The sequence below is a fragment of the Salmo salar genome, chromosome ssa07 (assembly GCF_905237065.1).
Source record: "Salmo salar chromosome ssa07, Ssal_v3.1, whole genome shotgun sequence".
NCBI lineage: Eukaryota > Metazoa > Chordata > Actinopteri > Salmoniformes > Salmonidae > Salmo > Salmo salar.
The window spans coordinates 65,101,650-65,125,031 of NC_059448.1; the positions used below are offsets into that span (position 1 = coordinate 65,101,650).

Here is a 23,382-nt window from a genome sequence, read left to right on the forward strand (position 1 = left end):
AGGAGAGGGGGGAGGTGAGTGGTGGATGAAGTAGGAGAGGGGGGAGGTGAGTGGTGGAAGAAGTAGGAGAGGGGGAGGTGAGTGGTGGAAGGAGTAGGAGAGGGGGAGGTGAGTGGTGGAAGGAGTAGGAGAGGGGGAGGTGAGTGGTGGAAGGAGTAGGAGAGGGGGAGGTGAGTGGTGGATGGAGTAGGAGAGGGGGAGGTGAGTGGTGGAAGGAGTAGGAGAGGGGGGGAGGTGAGTGGTGGATGGAGTAGGAGAGGGGGGAGGTGAGTGGTGGAAGGAGTAGGAGAGGGGGAGGTGAGTGGTGGATGAAGTAGGAGAGGGGGAGGTGAGTGGTGGAAGGAGTAGGAGAGGGGGGAGGTGAGTGGTGGAAGAAGTAGGAGAGGGGGGAGGTGAGTGGTGGATGGAGTAGGAGAGGGGGGAGGTGAGTGGTGGAAGGAGTAGGAGAGGGGGAGGTGAGTGGTGGATGGAGTAGGAGAGGGGGAGGTGAGTGGTGGAAGGAGTAGGAGAGGGGGGAGGTGAGTGGTGGAAGGAGTAGGAGAGGGGGAGGTGAGTGGTGGATGGAGTAGGAGAGGGGGAGGTGAGTGGTGGAAGGAGTAGGAGAGGGGGAGGTGAGTGGTGGATGGAGTAGGAGAGGGGGGAGGTGAGTGGTGGATGGAGTAGGAGAGGGGGAGGTGAGTGGTGGATGGAGTAGGAGAGGGGGAGGTGAGTGGTGGAAGGAGTAGGAGAGGGGGAGGTGAGTGGTGGAAGGAGTAGGAGAGGGGGAGGTGAGTGGTGGAGGGAGTAGGAGAGGGGGAGGTGAGTGGTGGATGGAGTAGGAGAGGGGGGGAGGTGAGTGGTGGAAGGAGTAGGAGAGGGGGGAGGTGAGTGGTGGATGGAGTAGGAGGGGGGTGAGTGGTGGAGGGAGTAGGAGAGGGGAGGTGAGTGGTAGATGGAGTAGGAGAGGGGGAGGTGAGTGGTGGAAGGAGTAGGAGAGGGGGAGGTGAGTGGTGGAAGGAGTAGGAGAGGGGGGAGGTGAGTGGTGGATGGAGTAGGAGAGGGGGAGGTGAGTGGTGGATGGAGTAGGAGAGGGGGAGGTGAGTGGTGGAAGGAGTAGGAGAGGGGGAGGTGAGTGGTAGATGGAGTAGGAGAGGGGGAGGTGAGTGGTGGCGGGAGTAGGAGAGGGGGAGGTGAGTGGTGGATGGAGTAGGAGAGGGGAGGTGAGTGGTGGATGGAGTAGGAGAGGGGGGAGGTGAGTGGTGGAAGAAGTAAGAGAGGGGGGAGGTGAGTGGTGGAAGGACTAGGAGAGGGGGAGGTGAGTGGTGGATGGAGTAGGAGAGGGGGAGGTGAGTGGTGGAAGAAGTAGGAGAGGGGGAGGTGAGTGGTAGATGGAGTAGGAGAGGGGGGAGGTGAGTGGTGGTGGGAGTAGGAGAGGGGGGAGGTGAGTGGTGGCGGGAGTAGGAGAGGGGGAGGTGAGTGGTGGATGGAGTAGGAGAGGGGGAGGTGAGTGGTGGAAGAAGTAAGAGAGGGGGGAGGTGAGTGGTGGAAGGACTAGGAGAGGGGGAGGTGAGTGGTGGATGGAGTAGGAGAGGGGGGAGGTGAGTGGTGGAAGGAGTAGGAGAGGGGGAGGTGAGTGGTAGATGGAGTAGGAGGGGGTGAGTGGTGGAGGGAGTAGGAGAGGGGGAGGTGAGTGGTAGATGGAGTAGGAGAGGGGGGAGGTGAGTGGTGGAAGGAGTAGGAGAGGGGAGGTGAGATGGTGGAGGGAGTAGGAGAGGGGGAGGTGAGTGGTGGAAGGAGTAGGAGAGGGGGAGGTGAGTGGTGGAGGGAGTAGGAGACGGGAGAGGTGAGTGCGGTTTGGGAGCAAGAACCTGACGGAGAGAGGAATCTGAGATGGTGGATGCGAGAGGAGAGGGGAGGTGAGAGGAGAAGAGAGTAGGAGAGGAAAGAGAGGACAGAGAGGACAGATGGAGACAGAGAGGACGGAGAGGACGGAGAGAGGAAGAGAGGACGGAGAGGAAGAGAGGACGGAGAGGAGCAGAGAGAGGGAGAGGTTGAGAGGACGGAGAGGACAGAGAGAGGGGGAGGTGAGAGGACGGAGAGGACAGAGAGGACGGAGAGGACAGAGAGGACGGAGAGGACAGAGAGAGGCGGAGAGGAGGAGAGGATGGAGAGGAGTAGGAGAGGAGGAGAGGAAGAGAGGACGGAGGGAGCAAGAGACCTGAGACGGCGAGAACCTGAGAGGACGGAGAGGACTCGAAGAGGACGGAGAGGACTTCAGAGAACGGAGAAGAAAGGACGGAGAGGACAGAAAGGACGGAGAGGAAAGAGAGGACGGAGAGAACGGAGAGGGACGGAGAGGACAGAGAGGACGGAGAGGACGGAGAGGACAGAGAGGACGGAGAGGAAAGGAGAGGACGGAGAGGAAAGAGAGGACAGAGAGGACGGAGAGGACAGAGAGGACGGAGAGAAAGAGAGGACAGAGAGGACAGAGAGGACGGAGAGGACAGAGAGGACGAAGAGAGGACGGAGAGGACGGAGAGGACAGAGAGGACGGAGAGGACGGAGAGGACAGGGAGGACAGAGAGGACGGAGAGGACGGAGAGGACGGAGAGGACAAAGAGGACGGAGAGGACGGAGAGGACAGAGAGGACGGAGAGGACGGAGAGGACGGAGAGGACAGAGAGGACAGAGAGGACGGAGAGGACAGAGAGGACAGAGAGTGAGAGAACGAGAAAGAGAAAAAGAATGATGGAGAAAATGGGGGAGGAGAAAGATACTTCTTGTTCTACTACGAGACCTCTACACTCTTAGAAAAACATTACTATCAGGTTCCAGGTAGAACCCTTTCCACAGAGGGTTCTACATGGAACCCAAAACGGTTCTACCTGGAACCAAAAATGGTTGTCCTATGGGGACAGAGTGTACACAGCCTTCACACATCATCAGACATACAGTGATGTTGTGGAGATGGAGGGAACAAGAGAAACACACACCTCTCTCACCTTGACCTGTTGAGAGCTCTCATTGAGGTTGTCCTCTCTCTTCCTGACCTCCTCCATCAGCTGGGCGTTCTTACTCTTCTCCACCTGTTCCTTATGTTTCAGGTTGGCCACTGTCTTAGTCTGACTCTTCACCTGTCTGGAGAGATACAGGAGAGAGGACAGGTTAGATAACATACAGACTACACTAGTCCTAACTCTTCATCTGTCTGGAGAGATACAGGAGAGAGGAGAGGTTAGATAACATACAGACTACACTAGTCCTAACTCTTCACCTGTCTGGAGAGATACAGGAGAGAGGACAGGTTAGATAACATACAGACTACACTAGTCCTAACTCTTCATCTGTCTGGAGAGATACAGGAGAGAGGACAGGTTAGATAACATACAGACTACACTAGTCCTAACTCTTCACCTGTCTGGAGAGATACAGGAGAGAGGACAGGTTAGATAACATACAGACTACACTAGTCCTAACTCTTCACCTGTCTGGAGAGATACAGGAGAGAGGACAGGTTAGATAACATACAGACCACACTAGTCCTAACTCTTCACCTGTCTGGAGAGATACAGGAGAGAGGACAGGTTAGATAACATACAGACTACACTAGTCCTAACTCTTCACCTGTCTGGAGAGATACAGGAGAGAGGACAGGTTAGATAACATACAGACTACACTAGTCCTAACTCTTCACCTGTCTGGAGAGATACAGGAGAGAGGACAGGTTAGATAACATACAGACTACACTAGTCTTAACTCTTCACCTGTCTGGAGAGATACAGGAGAGAGGACAGGTTAGATAACATACAGACTCCACTAGTCCTAACTCTTCACCTGTCTGGAGAGATACAGGAGAGAGGACAGGTTAGATAACATACAGACTACACTAGTCCTAACTCTTCACCTGTCTGGAGAGATACAGGAGAGAGGACAGGTTAGATAACATACAGACTACACTAGTCCTAACTCTTCACCTGTCTGGAGAGATACAGGAGAGAGGACAGGTTAGATAACATACAGACTACACTAGTCCTAACTCTTCACCTGTCTGGAGAGATACAGGAGAGAGGACAGGTTAGATAACATACAGACTACACTAGTCCTAACTCTTCACCTGTCTGGAGAGATACAGGAGAGAGGACAGGTTAGATAACATACAGACTACACTAGTCCTAACTCTTCACCTGTCTGGAGAGATACAGGAGAGAGGACAGGTTAGATAACATACAGACCACACTAGTCCTAACTCTTCACCTGTCTGGAGAGATACAGGAGAGAGGACAGGTTAGATAACATACAGACTACACTAGTCCTAACTCTTCACCTGTCTGGAGAGATACAGGAGAGAGGACAGGTTAGATAACATACAGACTACACTAGTCCTAACTCTTCATCTGTCTGGAGAGATACAGGAAAGAGGAGAGGAGACTGAACATAGCCTTTCTATTGAGAAAGGCCACCGTAGGCAGACCTGGCTCTCAAGAGAAGACAGGCTATGTGCACACTGCCCACAAAATGAGGTGGAAACTGAGCTGCACTTCCTAACCTCCTGCCAAATGTATGACCATATTAGAGACACATATTTCCCTCAGATTACACAGATCCACAAAGAATTTGAAAACAAACCCGATTTTGATAAACTCCCATATCTACTGGGTGAAATACCACAGTGTGACATCACAGCAGCAAGATTTGTGACCTGTTGCCACAAGAAAAGGTCAACCAGTGAAGAACAAACACCATTATAAATACAACCCATACAGTGAGGGAAAAAAGTATTTGATCCCCTGCTGATTTTGTACGTTTGCCCACTGACAAAGAAATGATCAGTCTATCATTTTAATGGTAGGTTTATTTGAACAGCGAGAGACAGAATAACAACAAAAATATCCAGAAAAACGCATGTCAAAAATGTTATAAATTGATTGGCATTTTAATGAGGGAAATAAGTATTTGACCCCCTCTCAATCAGCAAGATCTCTGGCTCCCAGGTGTCTTTTATACAGGTAAAGAGCTGAGATTAGGAGCACACTCTTAAAGGGAGTGTTCCTAATCTCAGTTTGTTACCTGTATAAAAGACACCTGTCCACAGAAGCAATCAATCAATCAGATCCCAAACTCTCCATCATGGCCAAGACCAAAGAGCTCTCCAAGGATATCAGGGACAAGATTGTAGACCTACACAAGGCTGGAATGGGCTACAAGACCATCGCCAAGCAGCTTGGTGAGAAGGTGACAACATTTGGTGTGATTATTCGCAAATGGAAGAAACACAAAAGAACTGTCAATATCCCTCGGCCTGGGGCTCCATGCAAGATCTCACCTCGTGGAGTTACAATGATCATGAGAACGGTGAGGAATCAGCCCAGAACTACACGGGAGGATCTTGTCAATGATCTCAAGGCAGCTGGGACCATAGTCACCAAGAAAACAATTGGTAACACACTACGCCGTGAAGGACTGAAATCCTGCAGCGCCCGCAAGGTCCCCCTGCTCAAGAAAGCACGTATACATGCCCGTCTGAAGTTTGCCAATGAACATCTGAATGATTCAGAGGACAACTGGGTGAAAGTGTTGTGGTCAGATGAGACCAAAATGGAGCTCTTTGGCATCAACTCAACTCCCCGTGTTTGGAGGAGACGTAATGCTGCCTATGACCCCAAGAACACCACCCCCACCGTCAAACATGGAGGTGGAAACATTATGCTTTGGGGTGTTTTTCTGCTAAGGGGACAGGACAACTTCACCGCATCAAAGGGACGATGGACGGGGCCATGTACCGTCAAATCTTGGGTGAGAACCTCCTTCCCTCAGCCAGGGCATTGAAAATGGGTCGTGGATGGGTATTCCAGCAAGACAATGACCCAAAACACACGGCCAAGGCAACAAAGGAATGGCTCAAGAAGAAGCACATTAAGGTCCTGGAGTGGCCTAGCCAGTCTCCAGATTAATCCCATAGAAAATCTGTGGAGGGAGCTGAAGGTTCGAGTTGCCAAACGCCAGCCTCAAACTTTAATGACTTGGAGAAGATCTGCAAAGAGGAGTGGGACAAAATCCCTCCTGAGATGTGTGCAAACCTGGTGGCCAACTACAAGAAACGTCTGACCTCTGTGATTGCCAACAAGGGTTTTGCCACCAAGTACTAAGTCATGTTTTGCAGAGGGGTCAAATACTTATTTCCCTCATTAAAATGCAAATCAATTTATAACATTTTTGACATGCGTTTTTCTGGATTTTTTTGTTGTTATTCTGTCTCTCACTGTTCAAATAAATCTACCATTAAAATTATAGACTGATCATTTCTTTGTCAGTGGGCAAACGTACAAAATCAGCAGGGCATCAAATACTTTTTCCCCTCACTGTATTTATGTTTATTTATTTTCCCTTTTGTACTTTAACCGTTTGCACATTGTTACAACACTGTATATATACATACTATGACATTTGTAATCCCCTTTATTCTTTAGGAACTTCTGTGAGGGTAATGTTTACTGTTCATTTTTATTGTTTATTTCACTTTTGTTTATTATCTACTTCACTTGCTTTGGCAATGTTAACACATGTTTCCCATGACAATAAAGCCCCTTGAATGTAATTGAATTGAGAGGTCTGGTGCTGCTCCAAATCCCATTACAGAGGAACAAGGTGATATGAAGTGGAACAGTGGAACAGGGCTGAGTGGGGCCAACACAGACCTGTTATAGCACCTGATCACTCAAGACCACAGGAGGGTGTGTGTGTGCTTAGGACAAGTACACACACACACACACACACACACACACACACACACACACACATAACACACAAGGCCCAGCGGGCAAAATGTCCAGACACAGACAAAACCCCCAGTATCAGGTCTAACTGGGGACATAGAACATGCTGCAGTGTAGAGAGAAGAGTCCAGCTCAGCCCAGTACAGTCCAGCTCAGTCTAGCCCAGTCCAGCTCAGCCCAGTCCAGTCCAGTCCAGCTCAGTCCAGTCCAGCTCAGCCCAGTCCAGACCAGCTCAGCCCAGTCCAGTCTAGTCCAGACCAGACATTCCCCCAGTCCAGTCCAGCTCAGCCCAGTCCAGTCCAGCTAAGCCCAGTCCAGTCCAGCTGCCCAGTCGTAGCAGCAGTCAGCTCAGCCCAGTCCAGAGCAGAACTGGGTCTCATAAGGAGAACAGAACTGGGTCACACAGGGAGAACAGAACTGGGTCTCACAGGGAGAACAGAATTGGGTCTCACAGGGAGAACAGAACTGGGTCTCACAAGGAGAACAGAACTGGGTCTCACAGGGAGAACATAACTGGGTCTCACAGGGACCACAGGCTGGGTCACACAGGGACTGGGTCACACAGGGAGAACAGAACTGGGTCACACAGGGAGAACAGACTGGCTGGGCTCACAGGGAGAACAGAACTGGGTCACACAGGGAACTGGGTCACACAGGGAGAACAGAACTGGGTCACACAGGGAGAACAGAACTGGGTCTCACAGGGAGAACAGAACTGGGTCACACAGGGATCTGGGTCACACAGGGAGAACAGAACTGGGTCACACAGGGAGAACAGAACTGGGTCTCACAGGGAGAACAGAACTGGGTCACACAGGGAGAACAGAACTGGGTCTCACAGGGAGAACAGAACTGGGTCTCACAGGGAGAACAGAACTGTCTGGTTAATGATCCAGTCATTTGAATGATGTAATGCATCTATTTCTCTAAGTGGACGATCAACAACTTACAGTAGAGTTGGAATGGCAAACACATTGTATGTCTGTATGTTCGTGTGTGTGTGTGTGTGTGTGTGTGTGTGTGTGTGTGTGTGTGTGTGTGTGTGTGTGTGTGTGTGTGTGTGTGTGTGTGTGTGTGTGTGTGTGTATAACAGGTCATAAATATCGAGGAATGTTCAAATTTGGTGTTTTCCAACCCGGTCAGCCATCTGCTTGGCTACAGAGCAGTTTCCCCCCTATTCTCTACAGACAGTCTCCTGGACTGAGTCCCTAAAGACACCCTGTCCTCTATATAGTGCACTACTAATGACCACAACACTATGGTATGAAGGGAGTAGGGTGAACAGAACCCTATGGTATGAAGGGAGTAGGGTGAACAGAACCCTATGGTATGAAGGGAGTAGGGTGAACAGAACCCTATGGTATGAAGGGAGTAGGGTGAACAGAACCCTATGGTATGAAGGGAGTAGGGTGAACAGAACCCTATGGTATGAAGGGAGTAGGGTGAACAGAACCCTATGGTATGAAGGGAGTAGAGTGAACAGAACCCTATGGTATGAAGGAAGTAGGGTGACATTGTGGGCACACAGACTCTTATTCATGTTTTCTATTACCACCAAACACTCTTCATAGCAGAGTGGATAGGATGAGAAGGCTGATGACCCTTTTACAGGGTTCACCAGTAAAGAGGACATACTTATCATGGCTGAGACTGACTTCAGACCAGTGGGGTTTGAATGAATGTGTAACAGATTAGGGTGTTATGAAGGATAAGACCTGATTCAGAATCAGGTGTAAGCCATATCAAAAAGCACCGACTAATATGTGGGATGTCTCTGACTCCAAGTCAGCTGAGAGTTTATGATCTACAGGACAGTATTTCAACAGTGAGTGAGCTCTGGAAATGTTCACTGTGCTGGATGTTTTATCTGCATGGCCTGTGTGGAAACTATGCAGAAATAGGACAGTGTGAGAGAGGGGAGAGAAGAGAGAGGGAAGGCTGTCTAGGGAGAGAGGGGAGAGAAGAGAGAGGGAAGACTGTCTAGGGAGAGAGGGGAGAGAAGAGAGAGGGAAGGCTGTCTAGGGAGAGAGGAGAGAGAAGAGAGAGGGAAGGCTGTCTAGGGAGAGAGGGGAGAGAAGAGAGAGGGAAGGATGTCTAGGGAGAGAGGAGAGAGAAGAGAGAGGGAAGGCTGTCTAGGGAGAGAGGAGAGAGAAGAGAGAGGGAAGGCTGTCTAGGGAGAGAGGGGAGAGAAGAGAGAGGGAAGACTGTCTAGGGAGAGAGGGGAGAGAAGAGAGAGGGAAGGCTGTCTAGGGAGAGAGGAGAGAGAAGAGAGAGGGAAGGCTGTCTAGGGAGAGAGGGGAGAGAAGAGAGAGGGAAGACTGTCTAGGGAGAGAGGGGAGAGAAGAGAGAGGGAAGGCTGTCTAGGGAGAGAGGAGAGAGGAGAGAGAGGGAAGACTGTCTAGGGAGAGAGGGGAGAGAAGAGAGAGGGAAGGCTGTCTAGGGAGAGAGGGGAGAGGGAAGACTGTCTAGGGAGAGAGGGGAGAGAAGAGAGAGGGAAGACTGTCTAGGGAGAGAGGGGAGAGAAGAGAGAGGGAAGGCTGTCTAGGGAGAGAGGAGAGAGAAGAGAGAGGGAAGACTGTCTAGGGAGAGAGGGGAGAGAAGAGAGAGGGAAGACTGTCTAGGGAGAGAGGGGAGAGAAGAGAGAGGAAGACTGTCTAGGGAGAGAGGGGAGAGAAGACTGTCTAGGGAGAGAGGAGAGAAAGAGAGAGGGAAGACTGTCTAGGGAGAGAGGGGAGAGAGAGAGGGGAGACTGTCTAGGGAGAGAGGGGAGAAGAGAGGGGAGACTGTCTAGGAGAGAGGGAGAGGGAGCTGTCTAGGGAGAGAAGAGAAGGAGAGAGGGAAGGCTGTCTAGGGAGAGAGGAGAGAGAAGAGAGAGGGAAGACTGTCTAGGGAGAGAGGAGAGAGGGAAGGCTGTCTAGGGAGAGAGGAGATGTAGGGAGAGGGGAGACTGTCTAGGGAGAGAGGGAGAAGAGAGAGGGAGAGAGAGAGGAAGCTGTCTAGGGAGAGAGGAGAGGAGAGAGGGAAGACTGTCTAGGGAGAGAGGAGAGAAGAGAGAGGGAGACTGTCTAGGGAGAGAGGAGAGAGGGAGAGAGGAGAGACTGTCTAGGGAGAGGGGGAACTGTCTAGGGAGAGAGGGGAGACTGTCTAGGGAGAGGGGAGAGACGTCAGGGAGAGGGGAGACTTCTAGGGAGAGAGGGAGACTGTCTAGGGAGAGAGGGGAGATGTAGGGAGAGAGGGAGACTGTCTAGGAGAGAGGGAGACTGTCTAGGGAGAGAGGGGAGACTGTCTAGGGAGAGAGGGAGACTGTCTAGGGAGAGGGGGAGACTGTCTAGGGAGAGAGGGGAGACTGTCTAGGGAGAGAGGGAGACTGTCTAGGGAGAGAGGGAGACTGTCTAGGGAGAGAGGGAGACTGTCTAGGGAGAGGGGGAGACTGTCTAGGGAGAGAGGGGAGACTGTCTAGGGAGAGGGGGAGACTGTCTAGGGAGAGAGGGGAGACTGTCTAGGGAGAGGGGGAGACTGTCTAGGGAGAGAGGGGAGACTGTCTAGGGAGAGAGGGGAGACTAGGGAGAGGGGGAGACTGTCTAGGGAGAGGGGGAGACTGCTAGGAGAGAGGGGAGACTGTCTAGGGAGAGAGGGAGACTGTCTAGGGAGAGGGGGAGACTGTCTAGGGAGAGGGGGGAGACTGTCTAGGGAGAGGGGAGACTGTCTAGGGAGAGAGGGGAGACTGTCTAGGGAGAGGGGGAGACTGTCTAGGGAGAGGGGGAGAGAGAGGGGAACTGACTAGGGAGAGAGGGAAGAAGGGAGAGAGGGAAGACTGTCTAGGGAGAGAGGGGAGTCTGTCTAGGGAGAGGGGGAGACTGTCTAGGGAGAGAGGGAGACTGTCTAGGGAGAGAGGGGAGTCTGTCTAGGGAGAGGGGGGAGACTGTCTAGGGAGAGAGGGGAGACTGTCTAGGGAGAGGGGGGAGACTGTCTAGGGAGAGGGGGAGACTGTCTAGGGAGAGAGGGGAGACTGTCTAGGGAGAGATGGGAGTCTGTCTAGGGAGAGAGGGGAGACTGTCTAGGGAGAGGGGGAGACTGTCTAGGGAGAGAGGGGAGACTGTCTAGGGAGAGAGGGGAGACTGTCTAGGGAGAGAGGGGAGACTGTCTAGGGAGAGAGGGGAGACTGTCTAGGGATGTGTGTATGTCACGTCAGTACAAAGATGGGAGTAGGGTGGTGGTGGGCATTGTAGGATGGGAGAGCTCCCTACAGTGCTGGGGTCAGGCAAGGGCATTTCATGTACAGTACACACTCTTAGAAGTACACTCCCTCCCTCCTCCCTCTTCCATGCCTTCATGTCTGTTGCAGCCTTTGTCAACATTTCCAGAGGGATTCTCCCAGGAACAAAAGCTCTAATGACAGCCTTCTAATCTACCCTATACTGCAGGATTACACCCAGCCCTTCAAACCCTCATTCCACAGATTCCTCTCTTCTGTGTCCTCTGTCTGTCCTCTCCTTCATCATTAACATGTTCCTCTCCTCTAGATAAAACCATTTAGAGCTTCAACACAAGACAGTCCCCTGTGTGTGTGTGTGTGTGTGTGTGTGTGTGTGTGTGTGTGTGTGTGTGTGTGTGTGTGTGTGTGTGTGTGTGTGTGTGTAAAAGCTGCTCTGTAACAGTTCTGTACTGTATGTGTTTGCAGAGCTACAAGGCAGAGACGTTTAAAACCCAGAACAACTGAGGATTAGCTGCAGTAGTACTGTGGGCCAACACAACCACAACACAACCACCACACAACCACCACACAACACAACACAACCACCACACAACCACAACACAACCACCACACAACCACAACACAACCACCACACAACCACAACCACAACACAACCACAACACAACCACCACACAACCACCACACAACACAACCACCACACAACCACAACACAACCACCACACAACCACAACACAACCACAACACAACCACCACACAACCACAACCACAACACAACCACAACACAACCACCACACAACCACAACACAACCACCACACAACCACCACACAACACAACCACCACACAACCACAACACAACACAACCACAACACAACCACCACACAACCACAACACAACCACCACACAACCACCACACAACCACCACACAACACAACCACAACACAACCACCACACAACCACAACAACACAACCACTACACAACCACCACACAACACAACCACCACACAACCACAACACAACACAACCACCACACAACACAACCACAACACAACACAACCACAACACAACCACCACACAACCACAACACTACACAACCACCACACAACACAACCACCACACAACCACAACACAACACAACCACAACACAACCACAACACAACCACCACACAACCACCACACAACCACAACACAACACAACCACAACACAACCACCACACAACCACAACACAACACAACCACACACAACACAACCACCACACAACCACAACACAACACAACCACCACACAACCACAACACAACACAACCACAACACAACCACAACACAACCAACACACAACCACCACACAACCACCACACAACACAACCACCACACAACACAACACACAACCACCACACAACCACCACACAACCACAACACAACACAACCACCACACAACAACCACAACACAACCACCACAACACAACCACCACAACAACACAACCACCACAACACAACCACCACACAACAACAACACAACCACCACACAACCACCACACAAACCAACACACAACCACAACACAACCACCACAACACAACCAACACAACACAACCACCACACAACAACAACACAACCACCACACAACCACCACACAAACCAACACACAACCACAACACAACCACCACAACACAACCACCACAACACAACCAACACAACACAACCAACACAACACAACCACCACACAACCACAACCACAACCAACACAACCACCACAGCGCTTAGGGCAGAAGGGCCCCACATACAGTGCTGCGCTGTGCCTGCTCACACATGCTAAGTAATCACACACTCTTTATGTCAGGTTTTTTTAGCAGGGATTACTTTGATTCTCAAACTTCATGAAGCTTTAATGTTTGCAAACTTTGAATTACCATTATTTACATGATCTTAAAATTCAGCAAAATAATTAAGAAGAGAATATTAATGTCACATCTAAAAGTTCCTCTCATTCCTGCATTAATATTTGATAGGAAATGCTTTTGGCAACAGGGGGTTTACTTCTAAAGTCTACATTTCATAAAACGACTTACCCCTGAATTACCATGAAAACATCAGTGATTTACTTAAAAAAATATATCTGTATCAAATGTTCCTTTGAAAATGAGATCAAGGATCTAGTTTGTTAAACGTTATTGTGGTCAGAATACGCCTGGGAAAGAACCCAGTTGTCTGGTAGGAGTGAATGATCTGTGTTTATAATAATAGTAGCAGCATACTGCCTCTGTCTACATGGCTAGTATTACTATTTGATAAGGGGGAGACGGTACCTTTAAGGACCAGGCAGGCAGAGAGCAGATCAACTCCCAGAGGACCCCTATAGGACGGCTCTAAAGCCTAATGGCTCTATTTGAAGGATCCTGAACAATTGCCTGATTCAAAGGAGTCATTGTCAGTGACCATACCAAATGAGACCCTAAAATGAGAGGGGCAGAGGAAATAATTATAGGGTTGTGCTTCAAAATGATGATCCCATCTGTATAGAGAAATACATACATAACCATAGAGAGAGGAGAGGAGAGGAGAGGAGAGAGAAGAAGAAGAGGAGAGGAGAGGAGAGGGAGGAGAGGGAAAAGGAGAGAGAGGAGAGAGAGGAGAAGAGGAGAGGAGAGGAGAGAGAGGAGAGAGGAGTTGAGAGGAGAGGAGGGGAGAGAGGAGAGGAGGGGAGAGGAGTTGAGGGGATGATGGCTACAGTGTAGGTCTTTCATATCTGTTGGTCTCAGTATCTAAATGTCTGATTTCCCCCCCTAAAAACGTGGGCTAAAGCTCTGACAGGGCTGGTTCTGACTGTGTACCCCCCCTCCCCCTCACACACACACACACACACACACACACACACACACACACACACACACACACACACACACACCCCATCCCACGCTCAAAGCCCAAAATTGGATAAACAGCACAAAGTCAACTAAGGACATCGACTGTTTGGCTCTCATAAAAGCATGACCTGCACCATCAAAGACAAACCACATTCCAAAATACCACCCTATTCCCTATATAGTGCACTACCCTACGGGCCCTGGTCAACAGTAGTGAACTACATTTGGAATAGGGTGTCATTTGGGACGCAAAGTAAGACCAGCATTACAGCTAAAGCCACAGGCACACGCTTCCCCCAGAATGTCAGTCAGAATATTGTTGATGGTTGTGTTCCTTTCCCCTCTCTCTACGACCCGGGGTCTTTACATTGGCTAGTAGGACGCTGACACTGGCCTCATTGGCTGGGCCTGGCGTTGGCGTTTAGCTAGCGTTGCCAGGGAGCGTTCGGTGTCGTAAAGATGAACGCTCGAGTGCCGGGGCCAAGGTGAAAGAACCGACGCGTCCCAATTGCTACTCTAATCCTTATGTAGTGCACTTCTTTTGACCATGGCCCATAGTGTTCTAGTTAAACTTAGTGCACTATGAAGGGAAGAGGATGCTATTTGGGACGCATCCATTGATTTCCCTTTCCCGCCTCGTCCACGCGGGAGTGTTCTATTCTCACACAGCTGAGGCAGACTAAAGCCTGATTGGACAACACGGCAGAACTCGAACGATCCGACCCGTGGCGTTGTGGTTAGCGGTTAGCATTGGCACGGATGCTACAGAAAGCTCTGGAAGGGGGAGGCTGAGGATAAACAGAGGAACCCAGCCATGGTGTGTTGTTAGCTGGGTGTTCTCAGGCCCAGGGAAGGGTAGGGTGAACCAGGGTGGGTGAACCAGGGTGGAGATGGGATAGGTTACAGGGATCGATGTGCTACATTGCCAGAGAGCTGGGGCCAGAGCTTGGACCACTGCCCTCTAACGTGTGGACTTGGCCTGCTGTTCCTCAGAGGCAGTGGCTGTAACAGTAACATCTATGTTATGGCAGAGGTGGAGCAAAGAGGTAGGCTGTGGGAAGGCAACACACACTGCCCCCTACCCTGGCTGGCTAATCTGGTAGCACACGGTGGTGTAGCCTCAGACCAACCAGACCAGGCCGACATGTTCTGCCCCAGCCAAGGCTAACGGGACCAACCAGACCAGGCCGACATGTTCTGCCCCAGCCAAGGCTAACGGGACCAACCAGACCAGGCTGACATGTTCAGCCCCAGCCAAGGCTAACGGGACCAACCAGACCAGGCCGTCATGTTCAGCCCCAGCCAAGGCTAACGGAAAAAGACCCGACCGACGATTGCACCACATCCAGAGACAGGGACGTGCTCAGCAGATCCAGGCTGCCTACGGTGAGCTTTGGCTGGGGCTGGAAACAGACACAGACCTCCCTGGATCACTGTGGAACCACAAAGACATGGGCTGTGTCCCAAATGGCACTATATTACCTTTATAGGGCCCCATGGGCCTTGGTCAAAAGTAGCGCACTACATAGGGAATAGAATGCCATTTCAGAAGCAGACATGGCCTTCCCCTCCCCAGCACTGACAGACTGATGGAGCATGTCACAAAGGCAATACAAATAATATGACCTCAAATGCATCCAGCTAAGATAATAATCTAATAACCAGCTAAGGTAATAATCTAATAACCAGCTAAAATAATAATATAATAACCAGCTAAGATAATAATATAATAACCAGCTAAGATAATAATGTAATAACCAGCTAAGGTAATAATCTAATAACCAGCTAAGGTAATAATGTAATAACCAGCTAATAATATAATAACCAGCTAATAATATAATAACCAGCTAAGGTAATAATATAATAACCAGCTAAGATAATAATCTAATAACCAGCCAAGGTAATAATATAATAACCAGCCAAGGTAATAATATAATAACCAGCTAAGATAATAATATAATAACCAGCTAAGATAATAATCTAATAACCAGCTAAGGTAATAATCTAATAACCAGCTAAGATAATAATCTAATAACCAGTGGAGGTAATAATATAATAACCAGCTATGGTAATAATATAATAACCAGCTAAGATAATAATCTAATAACCAGCCAAGGTAATAATATAATAACCAGCCAAGGTAATAATATAATAACCAGCTAAATTAATAATATAATAACCAGCTAAGATAATAATATACTGCTCAAAAAAATAAAGGGAACACTAAAATAACACATCCTAGATCTGAATGAATGAAATAATCTTATTAAATACTTTTTTCTTTACATATTTGAATGTGCTGACAACAAAATCACACAAAAATAATCAATGGAAATCTAATTTATCAACCCATGGAGGTCTGGATTTGGAGTCACACTCAAAATTAAAGTGGAAAACCACACTACAGGCTGATCCAACTTTGATGTAATGTCCTTAAAACAAGTCAAAATGAGGCTCAGTAGTGTGTGTGGCCTCCACGTGCCTGTATGACCTCCCTACAACGCCTGGGCATGCTCCTGATGAGGTGGCGGATGGTCTCCTGAGGGATCTCCTCCCAGACCTGGACTAAAGCATCCGCCAAGTCCTGGACAGTCTGTGGTGCAATGTGGCGTTGGTGGATGGAGCGAGACATGATGTCCCAGATGTGCTCAATTGGATTCAGGTCTGGGGAACGGGCGGGCCAGTCCATAGCATCAATGCCTTCCTCTTGCAGGAACTGCTGACACACTCCAGCCACATGAGGTCTAGCATTGTCTTGCATTAGGAGGAACCCAGGGCCAACCGCACCAGCATATGGTCTCACAAGGGGCCTGAGGATCTCATCTCGGTAACTAATGGCAGTCAGGCTACCTCTGGCGAGCACATGGAGGGCTGTGCGGCCCCCAAAGAAATGCCACCCCACACCATGACTGACCCACCGCCAAACCGGTCATGCTGGAGGATGTTGCAGGCAGCAGAACATTCTCCACGGCGTCTCCAGACTCTGTCGCATGTGCTCAGTGTGAACCTGCTATCATCTGTGAAGAGCACAGGGCGCAAGTGGCGAATTTGCCAATCTTGGTGTTCTCTGGCAAATGCCAAACGTCCTGCACGGTGTTGGGCTGTAAGCATAACCCCCACCTGTGGACGTCAGGCCCTCATACCACCCTCATGGAGTCTGTTTCTGACCATTTGAGCAGACACATGCACATTTGTGGCCTGCTGGAGGTCATTTTGCAGGGCTCTGGCAGTGCTTCTCCTGCTCCTCCTTGCACAAAGGCGGAGGTAGCGGTCCTGCTGCTGGGTTGTTGCCCTCCTACGGCCTCCTCCACGTCTCCTGATGTACTGGCCTGTCTCCTGGTAGCGCCTCCATGCTCTGGACACTATGCTGACAGACACAACAAACCTTCTTGCCACAGCTCGCATTGATGTGCCATCCTGGATGAGCTGCACTACCTGAGCCACTTGTGTGGGTTGTAGACTCCGTCTCATGCTACCACTAGAGTGAAAGCACCGCCAGCATTCAAAAGTGACCAAAACATCAGCCAGGAAGCATAGGAACTGAGAAGTGGTCTGTGGTCCCCACCTGCAGAACCACTCCGTTATTGGGGGTGTCTTGCTAATTGCCTATAATTTCCACCTGTTGTCTATTCCATTTGCACAACAGCATGTGAAATTTATTGTCAATCAGTGTTGCTTCCTAAGTGGACAGTTTGATTTCACAGAAGTGTGATTGACTTGGAGTTACATTGTGTTGTTTAAGTGTTCCCTTTATAACCAGCTAAGGTAATAATATAATAACCAGCTACGGTAATAATCTAATAACCAGCTAAGGTAATAATCTAATAACCAGCTAAGGTAATAATATAATAACCAGCTAAGGTAATAATATAATAACCAGCTAATAATATAATAACCAGCTAAGGTAATAATATAATAACCAGCTAAGGTAATAATATAATAACCAGCTAAGGTAATAATATAATAACCAGCTAAGGTAATAATATAATAACCAGCTAAGGTAATAATCTATTAACCAGCTAAGGTAATAATATAATAACCCGCTAAGGTAATAATATAATAACCCACTAAGGTAATAATATAATAACCAGCTAATAATATAATAACCAGCTAAGGTAATAATATAATAACCAGCTAAGGTAATAATATAATAACCAGCTACGGTAATAATCTAATAACCAGCTAAGGTAATAATATAATAACCAGCTAAGGTAATAATATAATAACCAGCTAAGGTAATAATATAATAACCAGCTAATAATCTAATAACCAGCTAAGGTAATAATATAATAACCAGCTAAGGTAATAATATAATAACCAGCTAAGGTAATAATCTAATAACCAGCTAAGGTAATAATATAATAACCAACTAATAATATAATAACCAGCTAAGGTAATAATATAATAACCAGCTAAGGTAATAATATAATAACCAGCTAAGGTAATAATATAATAACCAGCTACGGTAATAATCTAATAACCAGCTAAGGTAATAATCTAATAACCAGCTAAGGTAATAATATAATAACCAGCTAAGGTAATAATCTAATAACCAGCTAATAATCTAATAACCAGCTAAGGTAATAATATAATAACCAGCTAAGGTAATAATCTAATAACCAGCTAAGGTAATAATATAATAACCAGCTAAGGTAATAATATAATAACCAGCTAAGGTAATAATCTAATAACCAGCTAAGGTAATAATATAATAACCAACTAATAATATAATAACCAGCTAAGGTAATAATATAATAACCAGCTAAGGTAATAATCGAATAACCAGCTAAGGTTATAATCTAATAACCAGCTAAGGTAATAATATAATAACCAGCTAAGGTAATAATATAATAACCAGCTAAGGTAATAATATAATAACCAGCTAAGGTAATAATATAATAACCAGCTAATAATATAATAACCAGCTAAGGTAATAATATAATAACCAGCTAAGGTAATAATATAATAACCAGCTAAGGTAATAATATAATAACCAGCTAACCCGCCCGGTAATAATATAATAACCAGCTAAGGTAATAATATAATAACCAGCTAAGGTAATAATATAATAACCAGCTAATAATATAATAACCAGCTAAGGTAATAATATAATAACCAGCTAAGGTAATAATATAATAACCAGCTAAGGTAATAATCTAATAACCAGCTAAGGTAATAATATAATAACCAACTAATAATATAATAACCAGCTAAGGTAATAATATAATAACCAGCTAAGGTAATAATATAATAACCAGCTAAGGTAATAATCTAATAACCAGCTAAGGTAATAATATAATAACCAACTAATAATATAATAACCAGCTAAGGTAATAATATAATAACCAGCTAAGGTAATAATATAATAACCAGCTAAGGTAATAATATAATAACCAGCTAAGGTAATAATATAATAACCAGCTAAGGTAATAATATAATAACCAGCTAAGGTAATAATATAATAACCAGCTAAGGTAATAATCGAATAACCAGCTAAGGTAATAATATAATAACCCGCTAAGGTAATAATATAATAACCAGCTAATAATATAATAACCAGCTAAGGTAATAATATAATAACCAGCTAAGGTAATAATATAATAACCAGCTAAGGTAATAATCGAATAACCAGCTAAGGTAATAATATAATAAACCGCTAAGGTAATAATATAATAACCCACTAAGGTAATAATATAATAACCAGCTAATAATATAATAACCAGCTAAGGTAATAATATAATAACCAGCTAAGGTAATAATATAATAACCAGCTAAGGTAATAATATAATAACCAGCTAAGGTAATAATAGAATAACCAGCTAAGGTAATAATATAATAACCAGCTAAGGTAATAATATAATAACCAGCTAAGGTAATAATATAATAACCAACTAATAATATAATAACCAGCTAAGGTAATAATATAATAACCAGCTAAGGTAATAATATAATAACCAGCTAAGGTAATAATATAATAACCAGCTAAGGTAATAATATAATAACCAACTAATAATAGAATAACCAGCTAAGGTAATAATATAATAACCAGCTAAGGTAATAATATAATAACCAGCTAAGGTAATAATATAATAACCAGCTAAGGTAATAATATAATAACCAGCTAAGGTAATAATATAATAACCAGCTAAGGTAATAATATAATAACCAGCTAAGGTAATAATATAATAACCAGCTAAGGTAATAATATAATAACCAGCTAAGGTAATAATATAATAACCAGCTAAGGTAATATAGGCTCTGATATTATGAGAAACTAAACTGGGAAAGTAGTGATGCTTTCTCATCCAGTAGACACACATGCACACCAACACTCCCACTACAGAGGAGCTGTTCAGTGATATTAACACTCCCACTACAGAGGAGCTGTTCAGTGATATTAACACTCCCACTACAGAGGAGCTGTTCAGTGATATTAACACTCCCACTACAGAGGAGCTGTTCAGTGATATTAACACTCCCACTACAGAGGAGCTGTTCAGTGATACCAACACTCCCACTACAGAGGAGCTGTTCAGTGATATTAACACTCCCACTACAGAGGAGCTGTTCAGTGATATTAACACTCCCACTACAGAGGAGCTGTTCAGTGATACCAACACTCCCACTACAGAGGAGCTGTTCAGTGATACCAACACTCCCACTACAGAGGAGCTGTTCAGTGATATTAACACTCCCACTACAGAGGAGCTGTTCAGTGATATTAACACTCCCACTACAGAGGAGCTGTTCAGTGATATTAACACTCCCACTACAGAGGAGCTGTTCAGTGATATTAACACTCCCACTACAGAGGAGCTGTTCAGTGATATTAACACTCCCACTACAGAGGAGCTGTTCAGTGATATTAACACTCCCACTACAGAGGAGCTGTTCAGTGATACCAACACTCCCACTACAGAGGAGCTGTTCAGTGATATTAACACTCCCACTACAGAGGAGCTGTTCAGTGATATTAACACTCCCACTACAGAGGAGCTGTTCAGTGATACCAACACTCCCACTACAGAGGAGCTGTTCAGTGATATTAACACTCCCACTACAGAGGAGCTGTTCAGTGATATTAACACTCCCACTACAGAGGAGCTGTTCAGTGATATTAACACTCCCACTACAGAGGAGCTGTTCAGTGATATTAACACTCCCACTACAGAGGAGCTGTTCAGTGATATTAACACTCCCACTACAGAGGAGCTGTTCAGTGATATTAACACTCCCACTACAGAGGAGCTGTTCAGTGATATTAACACTCCCACTACAGAGGAGCTGTTCAGTGATATTAACACTCCCACTACAGAGGAGCTGTTCAGTGATATTAACACTCCCACTACAGAGGAGCTGTTCAGTGATATTAACACTCCCACTACAGAGGAGCTGTTCAGTGATATTAACACTCCCACTACAGAGGAGCTGTTCAGTGATATTAACACTCCCACTACAGAGGAGCTGTTCAGTGATATTAACACTCCCACTACAGAGGAGCTGTTCAGTGATATTAACACTCCCACTACAGAGGAGCTGTTCAGTGATATTAACACTCCCACTACAGAGGAGCTGTTCAGTGATATTAACACTCCCACTACAGAGGAGCTGTTCAGTTATACCAACACTCCCACTACAGAGGAGCTGTTCAGTGATATTAACACTCCCACTACAGAGGAGCTGTTCAGTGATATTAACACTCCCACTACAGAGGAGCTGTTCAGTGATATTAACACTCCCACTACAGAGGAGCTGTTCAGTGATATTAACACTCCCACTACAGAGGAGCTGTTCAGTGATATTAACACTCCCACTACAGAGGAGCTGTTCAGTGATATTAACACTCCCACTACAGAGGAGCTGTTCAGTGATATTAACACTCCCACTACAGAGGAGCTGTTCAGTGATATTAACACTCCCACTACAGAGGAGCTGTTCAGTGATATTAACACTCCCACTACAGAGGAGCTGTTCAGTGATATTAACACTCCCACTACAGAGGAGCTGTTCAGTGATATTAACACTCCCACTACAGAGGAGCTGTTCAGTGATATTAACACTCCCACTACAGAGGAGCTGTTCAGTTATACCAACACTCCCACTACAGAGGAGCTGTTCAGTGATATTAACACTCCCACTACAGAGGAGCTGTTCAGTGATATTAACACTCCCACTACAGAGGAGCTGTTCAGTGATATTAACACTCCCACTACAGAGGAGCTGTTCAGTGATATTAACACTCCCACTACAGAGGAGCTGTTCAGTTATACCAACACTCCCACTACAGAGGAGCTGTTCAGTGATATTAACACTCCCACTACAGAGGAGCTGTTCAGTGATATTAACACTCCCACTACAGAGGAGCTGTTCAGTGATATTAACACTCCCACTACAGAGGAGCTGTTCAGTGATATTAACACTCCCACTACAGAGGAGCTGTTCAGTGATATTAACACTCCCACTACAGAGGAGCTGTTCAGTGATATTAACACTCCCACTACAGAGGAGCTGTTCAGTGATATTAACACTCCCACTACAGAGGAGCTGTTCAGTGATATTAACACTCCCACTACAGAGGAGCTGTTCAGTGATATTAACACTCCCACTACAGAGGAGCTGTTCAGTGATATTAACACTCCCACTACAGAGGAGCTGTTCAGTGATATTAACACTCCCACTACAGAGGAGCTGTTCAGTGATATTAACACTCCCACTACAGAGGAGCTGTTCAGTTATACCAACACTCCCACTACAGAGGAGCTGTTCAGTGATATTAACACTCCCACTACAGAGGAGCTGTTCAGTGATATTAACACTCCCACTACAGAGGAGCTGTTCAGTGATATTAACACTCCCACTACAGAGGAGCTGTTCAGTGATATTAACACTCCCACTACAGAGGAGCTGTTCAGTTATACCAACACTCCCACTACAGAGGAGCTGTTCAGTGATATTAACACTCCCACTACAGAGGAGCTGTTCAGTGATACCAACACTCCCACTACAGAGGAGCTGTTCAGTGATATTAACACTCCCACTACAGAGGAGCTGTTCAGTGATATTAACACTCCCACTACAGAGGAGCTGTTCAGTGATATTAACACTCCCACTACAGAGGAGCTGTTCAGTGATATTAACACTCCCACTACAGAGGAGCTGTTCAGTGATATTAACACTCCCACTACAGAGGAGCTGTTCAGTGATATTAACACTCCCACTACAGAGGAGCTGTTCAGTGATATTAACACTCCCACTACAGAGGAGCTGTTCAGTGATATTAACACTCCCACTACAGAGGAGCTGTTCAGTGATATTAACACTCCCACTACAGAGGAGCTGTTCAGTGATATTAACACTCCCACTACAGAGGAGCTGTTCAGTGATATTAACACTCCCACTACAGAGGAGCTGTTCAGTGATATTAACACTCCCACTACAGAGGAGCTGTTCAGTGATATTAACACTCCCACTACAGAGGAGCTGTTCAGTGATACCAACACTCCCACTACAGAGGAGCTGTTCAGTGATATTAACACTCCCACTACAGAGGAGCTG

General features: G+C 46.7%; 1 protein-coding gene across 1 annotated transcript in view; it reads right to left on the reverse strand.

Moving 5' to 3' along the window:
- The window catches only part of LOC106576657 (ELKS/Rab6-interacting/CAST family member 1), a 634,388-nt gene that overhangs the window by 330,743 nt on the left and 280,263 nt on the right, over positions 1 to 23,382 (reverse strand). The window contains 1 exon segment of the mRNA XM_045722464.1: positions 2,982 to 3,117. Within this exon segment, the coding sequence (XP_045578420.1) occupies positions 2,982 to 3,117 (136 nt within the window).